Below are 19,470 nucleotides of genomic sequence, written 5' to 3' on the forward strand. Positions count from 1 at the left end.
ATTTCAAATTTTTTATATGTTTTATTAGCTTATTTAAGCTTTTTTCACTTATGGTTATTATAAAGTTGTTAATCATTATGGAAAGGTTTGAAAACCATGCCCCCTATATTTAGATGCTCCCCGCTGAAGATATTTTAATGTTGGAAAATGAGGGGGGAACTATGTGTTAAAGACAAACATTCCTTCAAAAATGGACTATGAGCACTACTTAAGTTCTAACCTCAGGTAAATGGAGCTGATGTAACCTTCTTGACAATATTCCAAGCAGGAATATCTATGGATACTTCAATATTCGGAGGATACTAAAAGGACTCTAATGGGACAATTTATTATATCTTACAAGGTCTGTACTTTGAGGTTTGATGTTCATTCCCTATCTAGATGTATGTATTTTACCTGATGTAATATTTGGAGGAGTGTGAGCAGTAATAATAATAATAAAAAAATTATTTCATTTAAATAAATGCTCTAAATGACAACATGTTTATTTGGAATTTGAGGGAAATGTTTTCAGTAGTTTCTAGAATAAAACAAAAATGTTCAATTTACTCAAACACATAGCAATAAATAGTAAAACCAGAGAAACTGATAATTTTGCAGTGGTCTCTAACGGCTAGATTTAGAGTTCTGCGGCCAAAGGGGTGCGTTAGCTACGCTGGCTTTTTTTCTCCCGCACCTTTTAAATACCGCTGGTATTTAGAGTTCACATAAGGGCTGCGTTAGGCTCCAAAAAGGGAACGTAGAGCATATTTACCGACACTGCAACTCTCGATACCAGCGGTGCTTACGGATGCGGCCAGCTTCAAAAACGTGCTCGTGCACGATTCCCCCATAGGAAACAATGGGGCTGTTTGAGCTGAAAAAAAACCTAACACCTGCAAAAAAGCAGCGTTCAGCTCCAACGCAGCCCCATTGTTTTCTATGGGGAAACACTTCCTAAGTCTGCACCTAACACCCTAACATGTACCCCGAGTCTAAACACCCCTAACCTTACACTTTTTAACCCCTAATCTGCCGCCCCCGCTATCGCTGACCCCTGCATATTATTATTAACCCCTAATCTGCCGCTCCGTACACCGCCGCAACCTAAATTATACCTATGTACCCCTAATCTGCTGCCCCTAACACCGCCGACCCCTATATTATATTTATTAACCCCTAATCTGCCGCCCCCAACGTCGCCTCCACCTACCTACAATTATTAACCCCTAATCTGCCGACCGGATCTCACCGCTACCATAATAAATGTATTAACCCCTAAAGCTAAGTCTAACCCTAACACTAACACCCCCCTAAGTTAAATATAATTTAAATCTAATGAAATAAATTAACTCTTATTAAATAAATTATTCCTATTTAAAGCTAAATACTTACCTGTAAAATAAACCCTAATATAGCTACAATATAAATTATAATTATATTGTAGCTATTTTAGGATTAATATTTATTTTACAGGCAACTTTGTAATTATATTAACCAGGTACAATAGCTATTAAATAGTTAATAACTATTTAATAGTTACCTAGTTAAAATAATTACAAAATTACCTGTAAAATAAATCCTAACCTAAGTTACAATTAAACCTAACACTACACTAACACTATCAATAAATTAATTAAATACAATACCTACAATTATCTACAATTAAACCTAACACTACACTATCAATAAATTAATTAAATACAATATCTACAAATAAATACAATGAAATAAACTAACTAAAGTACAAAAAATAAAAAAGAACTGTTACAAAAAATAAAAAAATATTTACAAACATTAGAAAAATATTACAACAATTTTAAACTAATTACACCTACTCTAAGCCCCCTAATAAAATAACAAAGCCCCCTAAAATAAAAAAATGCCCTACCCTATTCTAAATTAAAAAAGTTCAAAGCTCTTTTACCTTACCAGCCCTGAAAAGGGCCCTTTGTGGGGCATGCCCCAAAGAATTCAGCTCTTTTGCCTGTAAAAAAAACATACAATACCCCCCCAAACATTACAACCCACCACCCACATACCCCTAATCTAACCCAAACCCCCCTTAAATAAACCTAACACCAAGCCCCTGAAGATCTTCCTACCTTATCTTCACCTCGCCGAATATCACACTGATCCGTCCTGGCTCCGATGTCTTGATCCAAGCCCAAGCGGGGGTTTGAAGATGTCCATGATCCGGCTGAAGTCTTCATCCAAGCGGGAGCTGAAGAGGTCCATGATCCGACTGAAGTCTTCTATCAACGGCATCTTCAATCTTCTTTCTTCCGGATCCATGTTCATCCCGCCGACGCGGAACATCCATCTTCACCGACGACTTCCCGACGAATGACGGTTCCTTTAAGGGACATCATCCAAGATGGCGTCCCGCGAATTTCGATTGGCTGATAGGATTCTATCAGCCAATCGGAATTAAGGTAGGAAAATTCTGATTGGCTGATGGAATCAGCCAATCAGAATCAAGTTCAATCCGATTGGCTGATCCGATCAGCCAATCAGATTGAGCTCGCATTCTATTGGCTGATCGGAACAGCCAATAGAATGCGAGCTCAATCTGATTGGCTGATCGGATCAGCCAATCGGATTGAACTTGATTCTGATTGGCTGATTCCATCAGCCAATCAGAATTTTTCTACCTTAATTCCGATTGGCTGATAGAATCCTATCAGCCAATCGGAATTCGAGGGACGCCATCTTGGATGACGTCCCTTAAAGGAACCGTCATTCGTCTGGAAGTCGTCGGTGAAGATGGATGTTCCGCGTCGGCGGGATGAACATGGATCCGGAAGAAAGAAGATTGAAGATGCCGTTGATAGAAGACTTTAGTCGGATCATGGACCTCTTCAGCTCCCGCTTGGATGAAGACTTCAGCCAGATCATGGACATCTTCAGCCCCCCGCTTGGGCTTGGATCAAGACATCGGAGCCAGGACGGATCGGTGTGATACCCTTCGAGGTGAAGATAAGGTAGGAAGATCTTCAGGGGCTTAGTGTTAGGTTTATTAAAGGGGGGTTTGGGTTAGATTAGGGGTATGTGGGTGATGGGTTGTAATGTTGGGGGGGGGGTATTGTATGTGGGGTTTTTTACAGGCAAAAGAGCTGAATTCTTTGGGGCATGCCCCGCAAAGGGCCCTTTTCAGGGCTGGTAAGGTAAAAGAGCTTTGAACTTTTTTAATTTAGAATAGGGTAGGGCATTTTTTTATTTTGGGGGGCTTTGTTATTTTATTAGGGGGCTTAGAGTAGGTGTAATTAGTTTAAAATTGTTGTAATATTTTTCTAATGTTTGTAAATATTTTTTTATTTTTTGTAACTTAGTTCTTTTTTATTTTTTGTACTTTAGTTAGTTTATTTCATTGTATTTATTTGTAGATATTGTATTTAATTAATTTATTGATAGTGTAGTGTTAGGTTTAATTGTAGATAATTGTAGGTATTGTATTTAATTAATTTATTGATAGTGTAGTGTTAGGTTTAATTGTAACTTAGGTTAGGATTTATTTTACAGGTAATTTTGTAATTATTTTAACTAGGTAACTATTAAATAGTTATTAAGTATTTAATAGCTATTGTACCTGGTTAATATAATTACAAAGTTGCCTGTAAAATAAATATTAATCCTAAAATAGCTACAATATAATTATTATTTATATTGTAACTATATTAGGGTTTATTTTACAGGTAAGTATTTAGCTTTAAATAGGAATAATTTATTTAATAATAGTTAATTTATTTCGTTAGATTAAAATTATATTTAATTTAGGGGGTTGTTAGGGTTAGGATTAGATTTAGCTTTAGGGGTTAATACATTTATTATAGTAGCGGTGAGATCCGGTCGGCAGATTAGGGGTCAATAATTGTAGGTAGGTGGGGGCGGCAGATTAGGGGTTAATAAATATAATATAGGGGTCGGCGGTGTTAGGGGCAGCAGATTAGGGGAACATAGGGATAACGTAGCTGGCGGCGGTGTACGGAGCGGCAGATTAGGGGTTAATAATAATATGCAGGTATCAGCGATAGCGGGGGCGGCAGATTAGGGGTTAATAAATATAATATAGGGGTCGGCGATGTTAGGGGCAGCAGATTAGGGGTACATAGGGATAACGTAGCTGGCGGCGGTGTACAGAGCGGCAGATTAGGGGTTAAAAATCTTTAATAGAGTGGCGGCGATGTGGGGGGGCCTCAGTTTAGGGGTGTATAGGTAGTTTATGGGTGTTAGTGTACTTTAGAGCACAGTAGTTAAGAGCTTTATAAACCGGCGTTAGCCCAGAAAGCTCTTAAAGGGACAGTATACACTCATTTTCATATAACTGCATGTAATAGACACTACTATAAAGAATAATATGCACAGATACTGATATAAAAATCCAGTATAAAACTGTTTAAAAACTTACTTAGAAGCTGTCAGTTTGGCTCTGTTGAAAAGGTAGCTGGAAAGCCCACTGCAAGTGGCAAATAAGACACTCCCCCCCCTGCCCCTTCTTTTGCATATGAAAAGACCCTTTACACAAACAGGAGCAAGCTGGAGTAGGTAGTCGAGCGTATTCACATAAAACTTTGGGGCTTGGTTAGGAGTCTGAAAATCAGAGCAATGTTATTTAAAAATAAGCAAAACTATACATTAATTTAAAAAAAAAACTTTATGGGCTATATAAATAGATTATCTACAAAACATTTATGCAAAGAAAAAATGAGTGTATAATGTCCCTTTAACTACTGACTTTTTTCTGCGGCTGGAGTTTTGTCGTTAGATTTCTAACGCTCACTTCAGCCACGACTCTAAATACCGGCGTTAGAAAGATCCCATTGAAAAGATAGGATACGCAAATGGCGTAGGGGGATCTGCGGTATGGAAAAGTCGCGGCTGCAAAGTGAGCGCTAGACCCTTTCCTGACTGACTCCAAATACCAGCGGGCGGTAAAAACCAGCGTTAGGAGCCTCTAACGCTGGTTTTGACGGCTACCGCCCAACTCTAAATCTAGGTCTTAATTTTTTCCCAAGCTGTATATATATTATAGGCCTTTTCAGTCAAATTCATGGCCATATACCATATACCTTTTAACCCTTATGAAAATGTTTTATTAATATTTATATGAATAATTTGCATCAGATAGTGTATGTATGCATGTAACTGTTTATTTTAATGTATTTATACTGTGTTTGCTGCACATTTTTAATTAATTTACATGCTAACCAGACGTGCGTTAAACTCAATTGCGCTCAAGCGAATATGTTTTTTTCAACTTGTAATACGCACACAAATTAACGCTGCCACAATATTGCTATATTGCGCACTCATGCTAACTTTAAAGCGCCACTTGTAAACAGGGATAGGCAAGGTGTCCTTATATGGACACAGGTGTCCGTGACTGGCCCTTGCAGTGTCCGCCACCCGTTTTGCGGAGGGGAGGGAGAAGTAGGACAGATGAATGCTGGTCCTCACTCCTCTTTGACACAAGTGGCACCACACTTAATAGGGGAAAGTGAGGGAAGAAGCAAGCTGCCTGCAGTCAACTAACCGTGAGTAATGACCCGTTCCAATTCCGTGATCTGTGCAGCAGTGTGGTGCTGGTGTCTGTGTGTAGAAGACCGCTGCCTACTCTGACAAACCTTAAGTAACAAAGTAAGTAATCAACCATGATGATCATGCAATTAACATCAAGGTGGGTGGGTTTGGTCAGGAGTTGCAGACTCTCAATACAACCAAAAAAAATAAAAGGTAATACCACCAGCAGTCTTTATAAAAATGTTATTTTAAACTTGTTTGATTAGATGACTAATTTGTACTTGTGGAACTAGACCAGGGGCATCCAACTTGCAGCCCATTTGACATTAAAGTGTTTCTCTCCTGACTTATAGAAACATAGAATATGTCGGCAGATAGGAACCATTAGGCCTATCTAGTCTGCCCAATGTTCTCAATACTTTCATTAGTTCCTGGCCTTATTTTATATCTAGCATAATATTATGCCTATCCCATGCATGTTTAAATTACTTCACTGTCTCTACCACTTCTGCTGGATGGCTATTCCACCATGTATTCACTACCCTCTCTGTAAAGAGAGTGTTTTTTGATGTTTGTAATTTGACATCTGTACTTTGGAAAATGTCCGCCACAGCCTTGGTTCGTGCCTATCTCTGCTTGTAATCTTGCCCATAGTGCTGAAGTAATGCCCACACTCCTGAGTGCTCTCATGGGAAGAAAAGTTGGTGACATTAACAAAAGAAGGAAATGTGAAAACGTTTTAAAACGATACAACCTCTCTAATTTCTAAATCATATCAAATACCTCTTGCTTTTGTCAGAATTTGTGTTTATCTCACACAACTAAAAAAATATACTGTCACTGTATATGCGGTTGGTTCATAATATCAGATTCCTTTTTTTAATCTACATTTATATTGTTTCTAAAAAATGTAATGCTGCTTTTAAAAAGATTTGCATATTACTTTATCCAATAAAGTAATCATAAAGTAACTATAAAGTTTCTCTCAACAAGTTCAAAATGCTTGTATTGTTACTTAACCCTTTAAGGACACAGCTTTCAGTTTGCTCAATTGTTTTATGACGGAAAAATTCCGTCATATGTCCTTAAGAGGTTAAGAAAACGTATGTAATTATTTAGGTAAGGAATTTGGCTTGTTCCACGATTTTTATCTTCTTGAGGTTCCATAAATGACATTGCTACTAGTTCAGTATTGGGACATATGTTTTATCAGTAAACACAAAGATATCCTACATGACAAGAAATATATGCATTCCTCTAATAGCATGACTTCAGGATAACCTACTTAACCAATATTTCCCTTTATATAAGTCCAATAGTATACTATAGTGAACAGAGTGCTTTTGTGTGCTGTTTTATAAGCTCCTTGACAAACTGACATGAAATATTATTTTGATCATTATTAAGATCTAAAAAAAAATTCTACAATTGCATTAGTAAAGAACTTTAAAAAAATGTAATGGGAAAAACATACTTTTGTTCTTTAGAAACAAAAATTGGCTTGTAGTCTGTGATCATTATTACTATTTTATTCCTTACAATCAAACAAGGAGAAATATGATAGTAGCAGTGAAGCCAGGCACATCAGATGTATTTTAGAAATATTCTAAAAAGGTTTATTATTTAATGCTTCTCACTTGTCAATGGTCTTCATTAATAATTTAAGATATTACTTCTAAAACATGCAGTTACTAAAATACACCTTATCACATGTGGGTAAAACAATAAGGTGACAATCACTTAATTTTAGTTATATGCAGGAGCGTTGCGCAAAATGATACCTAAGTGGAGCTGCATCAAGTATATTATACAGAAGTATAAAAATAGCACAAAAATTTCAGTGTTTCAACATTTTGATTTCCCAACCACTGTAAGAAAGCACCCACCACCCAGGATCACTGGCAGAACTCATGTAAATGTCTACATGATATATGACAATTTGCATAACAGATCTAAATCCAGTAGCTAGATCAGAGGTTCTACACTAGATTTTACATTACAGTAAGTGCATGGGAATCACATGCTGTTTGCATAACCAATAGCCAACTGATCATCAGCATGGCTCAAACATATAACATTCAAATAGCAACTTCTTATGATGTGTGGTAAAGTCGCTTCTCCTAAACATTGAACAGGATTATGTCTGTAAGTTATTGTTGGCTTGTCTACAGTTGCAGTATGAGATGCTGTTGAAGCAGTTTAACTCACACCATATGAAGAAGATTAAAGCTTTCAGGTTTTGCCTCCAAACAATCTCAGCACAATGACAAGTTTTGTTGTTTATGTATTAGAGTTTGCTCTGCTTGATCTGTTAAGTTAAGCAATGAAACATAAATAAAAAGCAGAATTGCCTTGATAAATAAAATCTTATTATAAATAATAAGAACTGTGCAAACAGATGAACCATGCTTCATATTTCACTTAGGAATAGATTTCAAGTTATGCACTAAAGCTAGCTCGGGTTGTGATAAGCAATATCGCTACCGCGCTAACTTACGAGCGTATTATAAGTTGAAAGTAAACTGGTGCGCTTGAGCTCAAACACAATTAGTGCGGATGAAGACATAGGGGTGGATTTATTAATAGTCAAACAGACATGATTTGCTGTAGCGAATCATGTCTGCTCAACCTTGCTTAATGCTGACAGCATACAGGGCACTAAGCCGGATTTACCGCACGGCTATTGGCTAAGAGGTGAAAACGTCACCTCTTAGCAAAAAACATTTTAAGCCGTAGGCTGCTGTAGCAGTTAAGAATGGCAATCGATTGAAACAAATAAAGGAGCTTTCTAAATGAAGTATCGTATACTTCATGAATGAAAGTCCCATTTATTTGTTTCAATAGTCAATCCTAGCATTTGTAAAACGCTACTTTTAAGTGCACAAATCTCTTGCCAAATATGTGGCATCCAATAGAAAGGTGAAATGAACAGTAACAGATTGTCTGTGCGATCAAATAAAAAAAATCTTTCAGTTTTTCACAAATGTTTTCACAAACTTTAGGTTTCTCACTGAAATTATTTACAAACAGCTTGTGCAATTATGGCAAAACTGGTTGTAAATGCTTCTCTGGAATCCCCTTTGTTCAGAAATAGCAGACTTATATGGTTTTGGCATTGCTTTTTGGTAATTAGAAGGCCGCTAAATGCCACTGCGCACCACACGTGTATTATGCCCAGCAGTGAAGGGGTTAATTAGGTAGCTTGTAGGGAGCTTGTAGGGTTAATTTTAGCTTTAGTGTAGTGTAGTAGACCCCAAAGTATTGATCTAGGCACATTTTGATATATTTCATGCCACCCTTTCACTGTCAAATGCGATATAAAAAAAAAAAAATTTCACTTTTTCACTAACTTTAGGTTTCTCACTGAAATTATTTTCAAACAGCTTGTGCAATTATGGCACAAATGGTTGTAAATGCTTCTCTGGGATCCCCTTTGTTCAGAAATAGCAGACATAAATGGCTTTAGCATTGCTTTTTGGTAATTAGAAGAAGGCCGCTAAATGCCACTGCACACCACACTTGTATTATGCCCAGCAGTGAAGGGGTTAATTAGTTAGCTTGTAGGGAGCTTGAAGGGTCTATTTTAGCTTCAGTGTAGAGATCAGCCTTGTACCTGACACATTCCACCCCCTGATCCCTCCCAAACAGCTCCCTTCCCTCCCCCACCCCACAAATGTCCCCACCATCTTAAGTACTGGCAGAAAGTCTGCCAGTATTAAAAAAAAGTTTGTGTTTTTTTATTTAATTTTTAATTTATATATGTTCTGCAGTGTAGAATCCCTCCTTACCACCCAACCTCCCAGAGCCCCCCTTAACAGCTCCCTAACCCTCCCCCTCTCACTATTTGGTGCCATTTTGGGTACTGGCAGCTGTCTGCCAGTACCCATTTTTGCTCCCCCTCTCCCCTTCTCCCCCTGATACCTTTTTTAAAAATTATTTCCCACTTCCACTAACACCTCCCGCACGCACCAGGGCTTAATCCGATGGAAGCACACCAGCGATGGGCCGCCCACCCGCCTCCCTGCAGCTGCTCCCACCCACCAACGATCGCACTATTGCTGGCCGATGCAGAGAGGGCCACAGAGTGGCCCTCTGTGCATCGGTGTGCCAGAAAAGGTATTGAAGTGATGCCTCAATATTGAGGCATCACGGCAATACCTTGAAAGCGGCTGGAAGGGATAAGGATCGCTTCCAGCCGATTTAAACCCCTAACGTCGTACAGGGTATGTCGCTGGTCTTTAAAGACCAGTTTGTGTAAGACGTACCCTGTACGACATGCGTCATTAAGGGGTTAAAAACTCTTCCCCTATGTGAAAAACATTGGAAAGTGAAATATTTACAGTAAATACATAGTTAAAACCATTATTAAATATTAATATTGAATACAAATACTTTTCAATGTTTTTTAGGTATTTGACTGCAAAGGGCTCCAACACACACACATATATATATTTACATACACATGTGTGAACATATTCATGTGTTTATATGTGTATATATATATATATATATATATATATATATATATATATATATTAGTAATACATATTTACACATAAAAATATATACATATGTACACACATAATATATATATATATATATATATATACACACATACATATACCTATTAAGACATGTATGTATATATGTATCTCTAAATTAAAGTCCTTTGTATCCCTACATTTTATCAGACAGTATAATCAGAGCTCTGATGTCACGCTAATGTTGCTCTTAAGTGAACACTTTACTATCAACTCATAATCGCACGCTATTTCCGTCGCTTGCTAAAAGCCGAGAAATACTTCATATCGCTTATGTCCTTATAATCTACCCCTAAGTGTGAATACTGTGACAAGATTCTTTGTTTTACTTTGTGCTTTATTTTATGAATGTCAAAAATATTATACTGAAGGTGTTTCCTTTATTATTACACCCTATTAATACTTCAGCTACTACCATCACTACAACTAAAAGTATTAATCATCATCATCATTTTAATAAAAATCCTCATAAGGTTCCATATTTGGTTATCCATAGATCTGTTTTTTGTTTTGTTTTTTATATAAATGATTTAAGGGACATAAAAATGTGTTAGAGAATTTTAATCTGCTCAGCCAATGATAAATGGCAAATTTGCATAGCCACTATCCACCAATCATAAAATAACTCCCAGTAGTGCTTTGCTGCTCTTAAGCCTACCTAGGTATGCTTTTCAACAAGGGATGGCAAGACAACAAAGTAAATGTGACAACAGAAGTAACATTAAAATGTTCTTAAAAATTGAATGCTCTGTTTACACCATGAAAGTTCAATTTTGAATGTTTTGTCCCTTAAAAGGGCTGTTGTACTCAAAATGGTCTGTCATCTATATTAAATAGAATCATTTAAACATGCAAACATTTTTCCCTGAAAAGATTTTTTAAAGGAAACGTTGTTTGATGTTAAATATAAACAAATAACTACTAGTAAGTACTAGTAAGTGCAAATGTTTTAGTGTCTATAAAATAATTGGAGCTGCCATGTTGTAACTTAGGTTACCTTCTCTGCTGTGACCAATTAGGGACAATTATAAATAAGTCACTAGAGGGTGCAGCCAATGGTTATTTGGAATATAACAGTTCTCTGCACTTCCATTTCTAACAGGAACTGAAAGCTCACAATTTCAGAATTGAATTACAGGAAAAGGGGACAAAATAAATAAAGTGTATTGCAAAAGTTTATATATATTTATATATATATATATATATATATATATATATATGTATATATGTATATATATATATATATGTACAGTTTATCATTTTATATGACAATCTCAAAATGTTTAATGTCCCTTTAACAACTTAACAGTATACTAAACTTAAAGGGACAGTGTACTCTAAAATGTTTATTGTTTAAAAAGATAGATAATGCCTTTATTACCCATTCCCCAGTTTTGTATAACCAACATGGTTATAATAATATACTTTTTACCTCTGTGATTATCTTGAATGATTTCTGTCTCCAAAGACGTGGGACTGCGATGGGGGCAAAATTTGCCCCCTCCTATGCCAATCTCTTTATGGGATGGTGGGAGCGGTCCCACGTCTTTGGAGATGGAAATCCTTTTAGAAATCAGGTCATACAGTATTTACGTTACATCGATGACTTGTTCTTTATTTTTGATGGCACAGAAAAAGAAATTGAAGATTTCTGTTGTTATCTAAATCAGAATAGCTGTAGCTTATGTTCTAAACATGAACACAACCATGAGAGAATCCACTATTTGGATCTTGACATCTTTGTTAAAGGAACAGAGATAAATACTAAGGTCTTTAGGAAACCCACAGCTGGCAACACTGTGCTGAAATTTAATTAGTGTCATCCCAGACATGTTACTAGAAATATTTCAAAGGGTGAACTGATCCGTATAAAAAGGAATTGTTCTCAGGAGAGAGATTATGGGAAACTAGCTAATCAAGCAATGCTAAGGCTCAAGGAGAGAGGGTATACTGATAACATTCTAGTAAAAACTAAAAAATATGTGGATACAATCAATAGGGATGACTTATTGACATACAAAAAAAAAATTACCCACTAAGGGGAAACAGAAACCTAAATTTATAGGGCTTATAGCCAAGACTTTAATGATGTGTGCAATGTAATAAGAGAGTCTCTTCCTATATTGTATACAGATCCAGCTTTGAAAAAAGTAATAGAGGAAGGGTTTGACTTCATTCCTAAAAATGGTAAAACATTGGGAAATTATTTGTCCCCTTCAGATCTCAAACCTCAGGCTAACCGTTGCTGGTTACAAAAAAGGAAAGGTTTTTATAGGTGCCGTCGGCCCATATGTAAAACCTGTGGTCATGTATCAGAGGGGAATAAATGCATTTCATCTGTGACAAATAGAGAACATAACATCAATTTCTTTATAAATTGCTCCACGACACATGTCATATATTTATTGACATGCAAAATTTGTAAGATGCAATACACAGGCAAAACTATTAGACCGCTCAAGGAACGATTCTTGGAGCACATAAGATCTATTGAGGACGACTTCTCTGACACCCCAGTGGCAAGGCACTTCAAAACTAAGCATAATGCAGATATTAGTGCCCTGTCCGTTCAGGGCATAGATTTTGTTCCTCTAAGTAAGAGAGGGGGTGACAGAGAGGCTGTCCTCAATAAAAGAGAAGTTTTTTGGATCTTCTCCTTACAGGCAAGTCTGCCTAATGGCTTAAATATGAGGAGAGATTTGGATCTATTTACATAACATTGTGATTAACATGATGTATTTAATGTATTACAAGTAGAAGTTTCTATATTAATCAGACAAAGATCATTAACATATAAATCAACATTCCTATGCAATTAGACCATATATAACAACAGTTGGCTAGTTATGCATTATGCTCTGCTCATAGTAATAATTATAACTTGTTGCATCATTTCGTTTTCAGATATACCTTTAGGCACTACAATAAATAGGGAGCTATGGAAAGCGTTACATGCATGCACTACTGATAGGTATGTCCCTTTAATGAGTAAATGTTGTGGAACACATATGTGTAATGCAGTCCTGATGCAGAGGAACTTTTATTAAGGTATACAAATTGGTTTACTATACCTATTTACTCCTTATATGTTTTATTCATGACAAAGATTATTCTGATACAGATGAAGATCAGAACATAATTATGCTGGAGAATGCATTCACATAAAATATAGATATCTCATGAATATATCCTAGCACACAAATAGTATTACTAGTTAAGACATTTTTGTTCCTCAACGTAATTATTTTTAAGATAAATAGGTAAAAAAAATTCTACTAAGGATATTTTTCAGTGTTTAATTAATGCTTGTGAAAGAGAACATGTACAATGATAACATGACAATCACTTTGAATGTATATATAAGACTTTAATATCTGCAACCGTTTTGTATTGTCAAGTGCTCAATTGAATTCAGGTGTGTTAATTTAGTAAGGTATTTAAGGATGGTTGAACAGGAGCTCCAGTATGTAGTGATCAAGTGCGCAGTCGCACAAAACGCGTATGTGAGGAGCTCCTGTTCACACACCTGGATTGCTAAACGTTGTTTTTATCCTGACCGGAGGATTGATGGCTTGGTTTTACTTTTGGAAATAAAAATTTGAAGATTTTACCCTATCGGAGTTGGTCTGTGCGCCTCCTGCTTCCTTTTTTGGACTCTCTCTCTCTCTCTCTCTATATATATATATATATATACAGTTTATCATTTTATATGACAATCTCAAAATGTTTAATGTCCCTTTAACAACTTAACAGTATACTAAACTTAAAGGGATAGTGTACTCTAAAATGTTTGTTGTTTAAAAAGATAGATATTGCCTTTATTACCCATTCCCCAGTTTTGTATAACCAACATGGTTATAATAATATACTTTTAACCTCTGTGATTATCTTGTTTCTAAGCCTTTTCTGAAAGGCCCCTGATCACATGACTTTTTATTTATTATCTCTTGACTTGCATTGTATCCAGTGTCTGCCACAAACCACGGGCGTTAGCACATTGTTATCTATATGGCTCACATGAACTAGCACTCTCCTTTTGTGAAAAGCAAATAGAAAAGCATGTGATAAGAGGCTGTCTTTAGTGGCTTAGAAATAGGCAGAAATGTAGAGGTTTAAAGGTTATAAATCATGTTAATATAACAATGTTGGTTGGGCAAAGCTGGGGACTGGGTAGTAAAGGTATTTTTCTATCTTTTTAAACAATAACAATTCTGATGATGCTAAATAGGAAGAAACATGGGCTGCTTTAAAAATAAAATGTGGTCCCGGGCAAGGTTCAAACTTAATTACTCTTCAAATATATGTATGCCCTACTATTTCTTAACCCTGTGAGTGCTAATGACGGCTCTGAGCCGTCACAGAGTTTCTCACTCTGGTGCAAATGACGGCTCAGAGCCGTCATGAGCACTCTCCCACCTTGAGTGATATCTGGGGACTCCTTACTGCTCCTACCCCGGCGATCGTGCCTGTAGAGTGACAGGCATCGCCAGGGCTTCACATGATGCCTGCGTAACTTTATTTATACTTAAACATGTTAAGTATAGGAGGAGGGGGCATGCTGCTTAGAAACCTGTATCTCCGACATCTAAGCAGCTACAGACCCCCAAGACCCATTGTTGGAAAGGTAAGCGCGTGCACAGGGGAGGCGGGCGGGCGCGTGCACGGGGAGGGAGCGGGTGGGAACCGTTACACTATGGAACAGTGTGGTTGTATTTAGAGGTAGAGAGGGGGAATAAATATGTTACTTGAAGTAATCTGGGAGGGGGTGGGGGTTTAGTCTTGGGGGGGGGAGCTACACTACAGAAAAGTGGGGAAAATATAAAAAATATACATTTTTTTTTGTAAACTGGGTACTGGCAGACAGCTGCCAGTACCCAAGATCGCTCCCAATAATGTAGAGGGGGAGGGTTAGAGAGCTGTTTGGGGGGGGGATCAGGGAGGTTTGGGGCTAAGAGGGATCCTACACAGCAGCATATGTAAATATGCTAAAAAAACAAAAAACGAAAAAAAAACAAAACTTTTATTTTAGTACTGGCAGACTTTCTGCCAGTACTTAAGATGGCGAGGACAATTGTGGGGTGGGGGAGGGAAGAGAGCTGTTTGGGAGGGATCAGGGGGTCTGATGTGTAAGGTGGGAGACTGATCTCTACACTAAAGCTAAAATTAACCCTGCAAGCTCCCTACAAGATCCCTAATTAACCCCTTCACTGCTAGACATAATACACGTGTGATGCGCAGCAGCATTTAGCGGCATTCTAATTACCAGAAAGCAAAGCCAAAGCCATATATGTCTGCTATTTCTGAACAAAGGGGATACCAGAGAAGCATTTACAACCATTTGTGCCCTAATTGCACAAGCTGTTTGTAAATAATTTCAGTGAGAAACCTAAAATTGCAAAAAAAAAATGTTTTTTTTTTTTATTTGATTGCATTTGGCGGTGAAATGGTGGCATTAAATATACCAAAATGGGCCTAGATCAATACTTTGGGTTGTCTACTACACTACACTAAAGCTAAAATTAACTCTACAAGCTCCCTGCATGCTCCCTAATTAACCCCTTCACTGCTGGGCATTAAACACGTGTGGTGCGCAGTGGCAATTAGCAGCCTTCTAATTACCAAAAAGCAACGCCAAAGCCATATAAGTCTGCTATTTCTGAACAAAGGGGATGCTAGAGAATCATTTACATACATTTATGCCATAATTGCACAAGTTGTTTGTAAATAATTTCTGTGAGAAACCTAAAGTTTGTGAAAAAAATTGTGAAAAATTGAAAAAAGATTTTTATTTGATCGCATTTGGCGGTGAAATGGTGGCATGAAATATACCAAAATGGGCCTAGATCAATACTTTGGGATGTCTTCTAAAAAAAAATATATACATGTCAAGGGATATTTAGGTATTCCTGACAGATATCAGGGTTCCAATATAACTAGCGCTCATTTTGAAAAAAAGTGGTTTTGAAATAGCAAAGTGCTGCTTGTATTTATTGCCCTATAACTTGCAAATAAAGCAAAGAACATGTTAACATTGGGTATTTCTAAACTCAGGACAAATTTTTGAAACTATTTAGCATGGTTGTTTTTTGGTGGTTGTAGATGTGTAACAAATTTTGGGCGTCAAATTTAGAAAAAGTGTGTTTTTTTCCATTTTTTCCTCATATTTTATAATATTTTTAATAGTAAATTATAAGATATGATAAAAATAATGGTATTTTTAGAAAGTCCATTTAGTGGCGAGAAAAACGGTATATAATATGTGTGGGTACAGTAATTGAGTAAGAGGAAAATTACAGCTAAACACAAACACCGCAGAAATGTAAAAATAGCCCTGGTCCTTAAGGGAAAGAAATTGAAAAATGGCCTTGGTCCTTAAGGGGTTAAGAGAGACATACGAGTCTGTGTTTCTATTTATTTGCTGGTTCCCTAGCTCTAACAGTTCTGACCTTTTAATATTAAAAGTACATCTAAGAAAAGTAACATGATGTCAGAAATATTTGAACTAGAAAACATCTTAGAACACACAAAAAAATAAGAGAATTGTTCTGATTAAATAACATATTAAATGAGGGCATTGAAGCAGTCATAGCTACTGCAGTTAACAGGCAATAGAACTAAATATTAGATAGGGAATGTGTATTCTGAATCAACATTTCTTAGAAAAATGGGTACTCAATTGAGATAGCCATAACACAGCATCTTCTAGGTTGACAAAGGAAAAGAGGATTCACAAAACACAAGACAGCTAGCTAAACACTAAAATATAATTGATTTAATACAATGGTAAGAGTCCACAAGCCATCACGTGTGGGATTAAAGCCCAGTTTAATAGGAGGAAAACACCCAGCATAGCACATTTTGAAGCCCTCACACTTTCCCATTCAGCCATTTTCTTTTGCCTCCAGCAAGAAGTGATGGTGAGACTTGAAGTGTTGATCTTCACATCGTTGAAAGGGGGTTACTAACCAATCTCAGACCTATTATCTTCCTCAGAGAACTTGCAAACAGGGCAGATGAGGGGGCATGAGTTCGTCTGGCAGTGAAAATCTTCTCCCAGTGTGGAGATGTAACCAGCTTCACAGGTGAAATGTGGGCATGCCCACCAGTCCCATGGTCTACAGTATGCGGCTCCTTATAGATCAGCTGGCAGGCTATATGTTCTGCCCAGTAATCAGTGTAGCATGGGTATCTGCAGCTATTGCAGTCTGGTGTAACAACATTTCTGACCTTATTTCCCAAGAACAGTGCTGCTATAACTTTTCTGGCTACAAGAGCTTTCTTGTCATGTTTTTTTTTTTTATAGCATCTAAGAGCAAACTTATTTCCCTTCCTTTCCAGGGAAAGATTTTGTTTGGACCTGGGCTGAATGCAATTATTGCAACAGTCACTTGGGGTAATGGAGCTTTCTTGTCGCAAGACAAAAAAGCTAAGGGCAGGATGAAATTGGCTAGACAGTTCTACTCCTCTTAAGGCTGTGACACACTGCAAGCGGAGCGGTGCGCAGCATGTAGATGCAGCTGTGCGTGCTCAGTGTGTCCTGCCTTTTCATCTCTGAGCACTCTGCTGCGTCAGGTCGCGTAGCTGAGCGCTCAGAGATGAAATAATTGAACTTTAGAAGCGATGCGACGCGGTGCGAAGCAGCTGCATCGCCTCGTGCCGCATCGCTTGCAGTGTGTCACAGCCTTTATACCTCCAAGAGGCAAAGATCCTCATCATCAGTGTTTGAAAAGTCAGACAACTCCAAGACCATGTGGAAGACTTTTTGTCTAAGTCCAGGATCATACTTTGTATATGTGTGTATCTTTTACAAATCACATCGCACTTTGTATTTCTTGTATTTAAAATAAAACTGAAAAACTGACAGCTTCAGTTTCCTAGAGTATTACTTTCTATGGGCCCAAAATAAAGTATATATATATGAGTATAACACTTTAATTTAATGTTCTTATGTTGTGTTTGGTGCACATTTTTTTTACCCTTTACACTTTATGCTAGGACTTGAGTCGTGCTAACCAGACGAGCAGAAATTCTGTTTGTACTCCAGCAAACTTGTTTACTTTAAACTTGTAATACGCATCCAAGAGCAAGATAGCGCAGTGGCAATGTTGCTTTTCGCGACCGGCACTAACTTTAGTGCACCACTTGTAATCTAGAGTGTGTGCGTGAAAGAGAGTGTAAATGTTTATGTGCAAGTTTGTGCAAATGTATTATGCATAGTGTGTACATTGAAATAATATGTTTTACTGTGCGCAGAGCAAGAGTGTTCTATTTTTGCCTTAATTAAAGGTGGCAACCTTATATAGACATATGGGGCGCGATCCGATATAGATCGCAGTTTGCGGCGCAAGCGAGGGAACCCGCGTTGCCCGCAGTTTCAGCTTGCAACTCGAGCTATCCCATATATGTCGCCGTCAGATGCTAACGTGCCGTAAGTCTGATAAACCAGCGATGTCCAGAAATCTGCGCAAGTACAAATTTCTGGCGTCACCGGCTTTTGCTGGCGACGATTTTTATCGGATCGACCCCATGGACAGCAGTTGTAAAGAAATGGAAAGAAAGTACAGATACAGACAGTGTGAGAAATATAAAGAAATATGAAGGTGAAGTCATGTGGTTAGAAGTGGGGAGCCTATTTGAAGAGTTAAAGGGAAATATTGGAGAACCCTGTTTTAGTATAGCTGTGACTACAAATAAGATAACTATAAAATATATTGTTATGGGAGTCCTACTCCTAATTCTAATTCTATATTGTAGAAAATATTTAATACCATTAAATCTACTTTGAATAAGCTATAAATAGTTATGGATAATGAATAAAGTATAAAAACAGTTTTAAAAAACAGAAACCAATATTGTTAGCTAGTAAAAATCACGGTAATAAAAAGCCTGTTATTCCTACCTGTAAAATGTTGAATGAACTTGTCTTTTAGGTTGGGATCTCGAGAAAATATTTCTGAAAAATAAAAGAATATGTATATATAAGTCAATAGGTATTAAGTCAGAAGAAGCAATACACCTAAAGAGACAGGAAACCCCACATTTTTCTTTCATGGGTTGAATAAAACATACAATTTTTAAACAACTTTCCAATTTATTTCTATTATCATATTTGCTTCATTATCTTGTTATCCTTTGCCGAAGGATCAGTATTGCACTACTGGCAGCTCGATGAACACATCTAGTTAGCCAATCACAAGAGACAAATGTGTGCAGGCACCAATCAGCAGCTAGTTTCCACTAGTGTAGGATATGTGCATATTCTTTTTAAACAAGGGATACAAAGAGAATGAAGCACATTTGAAAATAGAAGGGAATTTAAAAGTGTCTTAAAATTACATGCTCTATCTGAAAAATGCAAGTTTAATTTTGACTTTCCTATCCCTTTAAAGGGACATTGTACTGTAAAGTTGTCTTTTGTGTGTTCTCTGTG

At 37.1% G+C, this 19,470-nt stretch overlaps 1 protein-coding gene across 2 annotated transcripts in view; it reads right to left on the reverse strand.

Annotated features, from left to right (window-relative positions):
• ALKAL1 (ALK and LTK ligand 1) overlaps positions 1-19,470 on the reverse strand; it is a 253,864-nt gene that overhangs the window by 71,003 nt on the left and 163,391 nt on the right. For both annotated transcript variants that reach the window (XM_053713140.1, XM_053713139.1), the window contains exon 2: positions 18,940-18,993. In XM_053713140.1, coding sequence (XP_053569115.1) covers positions 18,940-18,993 — 54 coding nt within the window. The remainder of the gene's footprint in view (positions 1-18,939; positions 18,994-19,470) is intronic.

Source organism: Bombina bombina, chromosome 5 (assembly GCF_027579735.1).
Source record: "Bombina bombina isolate aBomBom1 chromosome 5, aBomBom1.pri, whole genome shotgun sequence".
In the NCBI taxonomy this organism is placed as follows: domain Eukaryota; kingdom Metazoa; phylum Chordata; class Amphibia; order Anura; family Bombinatoridae; genus Bombina; species Bombina bombina.